The sequence below is a fragment of the Lipotes vexillifer genome, unplaced genomic scaffold, assembly GCF_000442215.2.
Source record: "Lipotes vexillifer unplaced genomic scaffold, Lipotes_vexillifer_v1.1 scaffold965, whole genome shotgun sequence".
NCBI classification, from domain to species: Eukaryota; Metazoa; Chordata; class Mammalia; order Artiodactyla; family Lipotidae; genus Lipotes; species Lipotes vexillifer.
In genome coordinates, this window is record NW_006769686.1 from 1,565,884 (window position 1) to 1,572,915 (window position 7,032).

Below are 7,032 nucleotides of genomic sequence, written 5' to 3' on the forward strand. Positions count from 1 at the left end.
AAAGAGCATGAAAAAGAAAAGATGAGATGCCCAATATTTCAAGGCATTTGGATTTCATTTCAGGTGCAAGTAGGAAGTCATTAGAGCAGGGAATAATTCTATCTGCTTTACACCTTTTAAAAAGTTTACTGTTTTGAAAAGGTCAAAATTCCTTATATCTGCTGGGGACTCTCCAGGTGCTGTTTCACTTCTTAGGGTGCTGGAGAGCTTTATGCAACTTATAGCATTTCCAAAACTCAATTGACTATGAAATACATTTAAAATGATAAAGTATTGATGGAAAAACAACATGCAGTCTGTTTTTCTCAAGAAAACCAGTGACCTCTTCATTGCTGAATCCATGGTGATGTCGCAGATCTCATCCCCCTTGACCAGTCAGCAGCATTCAGCCCAGCTGATCACTTTGCCCTTTAAAATACTCTTCTCACCGTTTCCATGATACCACACTTATTTGGTCCCTGCCCCTCCCCCTACAATCTTTCTGACCACTCCTTCTCAGTCTCTTATTGATCCTTCTCCATTTCTCTTTCCAGTAAAGGCTGGGGTGTGTCAGGGCTGTCCTTGGACACTTCTCTTTTCCATATATATTTACTCCCTATATGATTTCATTCATTTGCATGGCTTTAATTCCATCAGATAGCTAATGATTCTGAAATATATATCTCCAGTCAGGACCTTCCCTTGGCGTCCAAAACCATATATCCAACTGCCTACTTGACTTCTGCATTTGGAGGTCTAAAAGGCATATATACTGATACAACTAAGTTCCTCCCAAACCAGCTATTCATATACTCTCCCTGTCTCAGTTAATGGCAAGTCCATTTTCCAGTTGATCGGGCTAAACACTGTGGTGGAATTTTTCACACCTGTCTTTCTCTCAGGCCCCTCATTCAGTCCATCAGAAAATCCTGTCAGCTTCACCCTCAAAATATATTGAATTCAATTACTTTTAATCGCCCCCATTGCCACCACCCTGGTCCAAACCACCTCTCTCAGCTGGATTACTTTAATACCTTCCTAACTGGTTTCCCTTCTTTGCCCCTCCCCCATGTAGTCTATTCTTAATTCAGCAGTGTGATCCTCTTAAAATATAAGTTTAAATATATCTTTTAGATCATGTCATTTCTCTGTCTAAATCTCTCCAACAGGTTCTCAACTCATTCAGAATACGAACCATGGATTCCTTCAAATGGTCTATTAGGTCCTACCTCATTGGCCCAGTCACCTCCCTGACATCCACCCTTCTCCCCATTGTTTATGCTGGCTTCTCTGCTGTTCCTGTCTTGAGGCCTTTGCACGTGGTACTTCCTCTATCTTCCTACAGAATGACCTCGCTGACGCCTTCCCTGGGCCTCCCTCTAAAATTTAAACTCCCTTCACCCCACCATTTTATATCCTCCTTCCCTGCTTAATTTTTTCTCCTTGGCATTAACACACTACATATTTTACCTGATTATTTAATTCACTGCCTCCCTCACTGGAAAGGAAATTCCACAAGGACAGAGATCTTTGTACATTTTGTTCCCTTCTGTATCCCTAACACCTAGAACACTGCTTAGTGCATAGTGAGCACCCATAAATACCTGTTGAATGAGAGTTAATGTATGCTTGGATTAAAGGAGGCAAAACAACCTGGGCCTCCTTTATACAGAACACAAAATGTAAAGGAATTAAATGTTTTAAGAATATAAAAATACCCTCTAAAATATCTTTCGTTGACTCCACCTTTGAGAGTCCACTATCTGCTAAGCATTGTCCTCAATGACAGGGATGCAGCAAATGAACCTGACAGACAAGGTTCCTGCTCACTAGTGGGGGAGACCAACAGGAAACAATTACAGAAATAAATGCTTAATTATAATTTGTTAAGCACTCGAAAGGGAAGTATGAGGTGATGTGAGAGTGTGTAACAGGGGAATCTACCCTCATCTAGCATATCAGAGGTTTCCTTGGGGAAGTGAAATTTAAGACCTGAAGCCTGAGTTGGAGTTGCTTTGGTAAGGAGGCAGAGGTCACGCATGAGTCTTCTGAGGGTGAGTCAACAGAAATCACCAATAGGAGTTGAGAATTTAAGGCATGATACCTAATATAATGATCTTTCATTTGATGACTTAAACCTCCTGGACTGTCAGTCACATCAGGGCGCAGGTCAGATACTCTACACTTTTGTGAACTCCCATGCTACTTCATAGCGATCTCAAGTATATATGATTACATAATAACAGCTCCATTTGATGTGTTTTCACATTTTTCTTACATTTAAAAAATGAATTTACAAGAAATATTGCTTTGTTTCCTATGCTTAAATTTCATTGCCATGCAACTACACAAGTGCTTAGGGTTCAGAGATTCTCCTGACAAGTCACTGCTTCCCAGACACAGCTGTGGACAAGTGGGATGCAAAGTGCAGCCCAGAGTTCAGGCAGCACTGACGTTGCTAGCAATGAGGCTAGGGGTGGGGGCTGCAGAGGTGGTGGTGCCCTGATGAGCAGAGCACTGCCCCTTCCTTTAGACTTCCTTGCTGCAGTGGACTCCTGGTTCAAGGTCTTGCTGCCCAAGATACATCCATGGCTCTACCACAACGGGGGCAACATCATTAGCATTCAGGTACAAGCGGAAAGTTGACTGGGCTAGGGGAAGGAGGTGCCGGTGTCCTTAATTTCTCCACCTCATAGCTGACCTCCACTTTTCCTTTCCCCTGGCAGGTGGAGAATGAATACGGTAGCTACAGGGCCTGCGACATGAGCTACATGAGACACCTGGCTGGGCTCTTCCGTGCACTGCTTGGAGACAAGATCTTGCTCTTCACCACAGATGGCCCTGAAGGCCTCAAATGTGGCTCCCTCCAGGGACTCTATACCACTATAGATTTTGGCCCAGGTCTCCTGAGCAAGGGTTCAGACTGAAGTCTGGGGAAGGGGCACCTGTTCCATGTTGCTTATCTTTCGCCTTTGCCTCCTTTCTGCAGCTGACAACATGACCAAAATGTTTGCCCTGCTTCGGAAGTATGAACCCCACGGGCCATTGGTGAGGAGTCAGAGGGGAGGGCAGGTGTCAGCCTGGGAAATGGGTTGAGCTCGGTTCCCATCTGGCTCACAGCTCCTTTCACTTCATGCTGTAGGTGAACTCTGAGTACTACACAGGCTGGCTGGATTACTGGGGCCAGAATCACTCCACACGCTCCGTACCAGCTGTAACCAAAGGACTAGAGAAAATGCTAAAGTTGGGAGCCAGTGTGAACATGTAACTGGAGACACCGGGGCCAGCATGACTCTGTAACTGGGTGCTGGGGATGAAGGTTAAGATTCAGTGGGTCAGCTTTTACCTTTCCCCCTGCTCTCCCCCACTTTAGGTACATGTTCCATGGAGGTACCAACTTTGGATACTGGAATGGTGAGTCCAGATGGTTCCTGGGGTGGCAGCAAGGAATTAGAATCTGCGGGCTGCACGGATTAGGATGCTAGAAGCTGGATATGGCCACTGCTGCCCCTGCTGATAGCAAAATTCTCTGCATGCATTTCTTTGCTTAGTGCCTATCACCTGAAAGGTATATTGAATTAATTAAATTGGTTTGACCAGGTGCTGATGAGAAGGGACGCTTTCTTCCAATTACTACCAGCTACGACTACGATGCACCCATATCTGAAGCAGGGGACCTCACACCTAAGCTTTTTGCTATTCGAAATGTCATCAGCAAGGTGCCCCACCACTTCATTAAGCACCAAAGGCTTTTATTAATTTGGGGGGAGGGAGTACCCAAATTGTTTGTAAAGGGATACCATAAATCAGTGGTTGTTGTCTGGGCCAGAGAGCCCTCTGAGCACCCTATGGCAGCATCTCTCACCCACCCAAATGGGATTCCCTGGGGAGATACACACAAATATGTGTAAAATTACAGAATCTTCATGACCCCTGAAGCCCTTCCCTGGAACCCCAGTTAAGAACCCTGCACTAGGGTCTTGGAATAGGGGTTCTTTGCGTGGTTTTCCTATGGCTCCTGAGACAATTTGGGCTCAGTTCCAGGAAGTTCCCTTGGGACCTTTACCTCTCCCCAGCCCCAAGATGATGCTTGGACCTTTGAGCCTACACCTGGTAAGCTTCTCTCCATTACTCTCTAATTCTACCCCTTTATTCTCTAAATAGCCCAGCCTGTCCTACCCTCTATTCTGAAAGTTCCCTCACATTCTGATACTTTCCCCTTATTCTAACAGGATGGGAATTTGCTGGCTTTCCTAGACTTCCTATGCCCCCAAGGGCCCATCCATTCAATCCTGCCAATGACCTTTGAGGCTGTCAACCAGGTAAAGCATAATCCCCCATCCAGTGGGTATGGCAACAGCTATACCAGGGGTTCCCTCAGCTATGCATCTTCTCCACAGTATCCTTTCTTATCTCTCAGCTTATAAACTTATTCTTACACACCCAGGACCATGGGTATATGTTGTACCAGACCTATCTGACCCATACTGTTTCTGAGCCAACACAATTCTGGATGCCAAACAGTGGAGTCCATGACCATGCCTACGTGATGGTGGATGGGGTGAGAACCTAATACCAGGCTATCTCTGAGCCCACTTTCTCTCCTCCCCAGCACACTTTAGTCTTAAATTTCCCATATCTACCTTTTCCCACTGCCTGCTCACATTTGAGGGGATAAGCTGGGATGAGGAAGTTTGACTAAGGATAAGGTTCCACTATGAATGGATAAGTGACAGAAGGGCTACATTCTCTTTGCCCTCTAAATCAGTGTCCTAATGTGGCTTCCTGTGTGGTGGCCACAGGCTAGATGCTGAGCTCCTCCCTTTCACAGATACTCTTATCCACAGGTGTTTCAGGGTGTTTTGGAACGAAACATGAAACACAGCCTACTTTTGACGGGGAAAAAGGGGGCCAAACTGGATGTCTTGCTGGAGAACATGGGGAGGCTCAGTTTCGGGTCTAACAGCAGTGACTTCAAGGTGAGCTAGCTATGCCCACTCCCTTGCCCCCATACTCTTTTTTTAAATTTCATTTTTAAAATTATTTATTTATTTGGCTGCGCCAGGCCTTACTTGCTGCACGTGGGACCTTTGTTGCAGCACCTGGGATCTTTTTTAGTTGCAGCATGCAGAATCTTTAGTTGTGGCATGCGGGATCTAGTTCCCTGACCAGGGATTGAACCCAGGCCCCCTGCATTGGGAGCGCAGAGTATTAACCACTGGACCACCAGGGAATTCCCACCCCCCAATATTCTTATTGACCGAACTCCCTTGGAAAGATAGGGGCCTAATGGAAGATAAACAAGAGCTATGTCCTGGGCTTCCCTGGTGGCGCAGTGGTTGGGAGTCTGCCTGCCGATGCAGGGGATGCGGGTTCGCGCCCCGGTTCATGCCACGGAGCAGCTAGGCCTGTGAGCCGTGGCCGCTAAACCTGCGCGTCCGGAGCCTGTGCTCCGCAACGGGAGAGGCCACAACAGTGAGTGGCCCACGTACCGCAAAAAAAAACACAACTATGTCCTTAGGGCTTAGGCAGCAAAGTAGCAGCTTGTGGGGATCTGGACGTGGCCACTAGTTGCATCCCAGGGCTTGAGTAGGGATAGTATGGCCTTAGAACTTAGAGAATGATGAATTTTCATTTGCCTTCTTCACAGGGCCTATTGGAGCCACCAATTCTGGGGCAAACGGTCCTTACCCAGTGGCTGATGTTCCCTCTGAAAGTTGATAATCTTGTAAAGTGGTGGTTTCCCAACCAATTGCTGAAAAGCTCACATCCTCAAACTCCCTCTGGCCCCACCTTCTACTCTACAACCTTCCCAATTTTAGACTCAGGCGGGGACACATTTCTCTTTCTACCTGGATGGACCAAGGTATTGCTGACAGTGAGGGTGGGGCTGGGGAGTAGGGTGGTAAGAGAGGAAAATCATGGAAAGAGGGAGAGCAGAAATTATTCCTCTGATTAGAAACCCCAAAGGGGATAATTCTACCCCTTTGAGAGCTGATCCTTTATATTCCTCTCCTTCCTCCTCCCCAGGGCCAAGTCTGGATCAATGGGTTTAACCTGGGCCGCTACTGGACAAAGAGGGGGCCACAACAGACCCTCTACGTGCCAAGACCCCTGCTGTTTCCTAGGGGAGCCCTCAACAAAATCACGTTGCTGGAGCTAGAAAATGTGCCTCTTCAGCCCCAAATCCAATTCCTGGATAGGCCTATCCTCAATAGCACTATGCATAAGACATACATCTATTCCCTCTCAGCTGAAAGTGCCTCTGAACCAATGGAGTTAAGTGGGCACTGAAAGAAAAGTAACCCTTGGACCTGGGACATGGAGTGGGCAGGATCCCTTGGTGCTAGCCATGGTGACCGTAAGGAAACAAAGGCCACAGGTGTGAATGTAAGTACAAGTGCAGTTTCTTTGCCAAACTTTATTGTGATTAAAATTCCAGAGACAGTACCAGCACCACACACCTCTATGGCCCCGGTTCCTGAATGTCCCTCACCCCAATCTTCCAAATACTCTCTGGTTTCGTGGGGAAGAAGAAACCTAGGGCCAGTGTGTATGTGCCCTCTCAGAGCCTAGAGTTGGCCCCAGGTGGAGCTGTAAGAGATCAGGAAGAGGGCTTCTCAGCCCGACAGCAATGATCCTGGAGGCAGCGTATGGAGCGGAAAGAAATCAAAGTAGTGAAAGGGAATATGAGGCCTTGGAGGGATGTCCCACAGCTCCAGTGGTGTCTGAACAAGAGGAAGAAAAATGGCTGGAGAGGTGTCCCAGAAACTTTCTAATCCAAGCCTTCCCTGTCCCTCCTCCTGCCACTTCTGTTTTTATTCCAAAGGTTCCCAGAGCGTCTCAAATCTCCTCAACAGCCTTTCTGAACACTGAGCGGGCACGCATTCTACTTGTCCAGAATGGCTTCTAACTCATCACAACCTACCCACTCACACCCACCCCCTCTACGTACTGAACGCTGATGATGGCAGGGTCGGGGACCTGAGGGGTAGGGGTTCCCAAATGGGCAGCCAGTCGGCGCTCTGCAGCCAGAGCTCCCTGAGGGAAAGA

General features: G+C 47.2%; 2 protein-coding genes across 3 annotated transcripts in view; one reads left to right on the top strand and one right to left on the bottom strand.

Moving 5' to 3' along the window:
* The window catches only part of GLB1L (galactosidase beta 1 like), a 10,924-nt gene extending 4,484 nt beyond the window's left edge, over positions 1-6,440 (top strand). The window contains exons 6-17 of one of the 2 annotated variants that reach the window (XM_007445817.1): positions 2,513-2,607; positions 2,706-2,880; positions 2,969-3,027; positions 3,122-3,243; positions 3,353-3,393; positions 3,580-3,698; positions 4,018-4,092; positions 4,212-4,301; positions 4,427-4,540; positions 4,827-4,958; positions 5,630-5,845; positions 6,010-6,440. In XM_007445817.1, the coding sequence (XP_007445879.1) occupies positions 2,513-2,607; positions 2,706-2,880; positions 2,969-3,027; positions 3,122-3,243; positions 3,353-3,393; positions 3,580-3,698; positions 4,018-4,092; positions 4,212-4,301; positions 4,427-4,540; positions 4,827-4,958; positions 5,630-5,845; positions 6,010-6,273 (1,502 nt within the window). In that variant the 3' untranslated portion in view covers positions 6,274-6,440. The remainder of the gene's footprint in view (positions 1-2,512; positions 2,608-2,705; positions 2,881-2,968; positions 3,028-3,121; positions 3,244-3,352; positions 3,394-3,579; positions 3,699-4,017; positions 4,093-4,211; positions 4,302-4,426; positions 4,541-4,826; positions 4,959-5,629; positions 5,846-6,009) is intronic. The other variant, XM_007445818.1, reaches the window with a different exon arrangement.
* Positions 6,441-6,583: 143 nt separating this feature from the next.
* ANKZF1 (ankyrin repeat and zinc finger peptidyl tRNA hydrolase 1) overlaps positions 6,584-7,032 on the bottom strand; it is a 6,312-nt gene continuing 5,863 nt past the window's right edge. Inside the window, 2 exon segments of the mRNA XM_007445819.1 lie at positions 6,584-6,707; positions 6,935-7,020. Coding sequence (XP_007445881.1) covers positions 6,584-6,707; positions 6,935-7,020 — 210 coding nt within the window.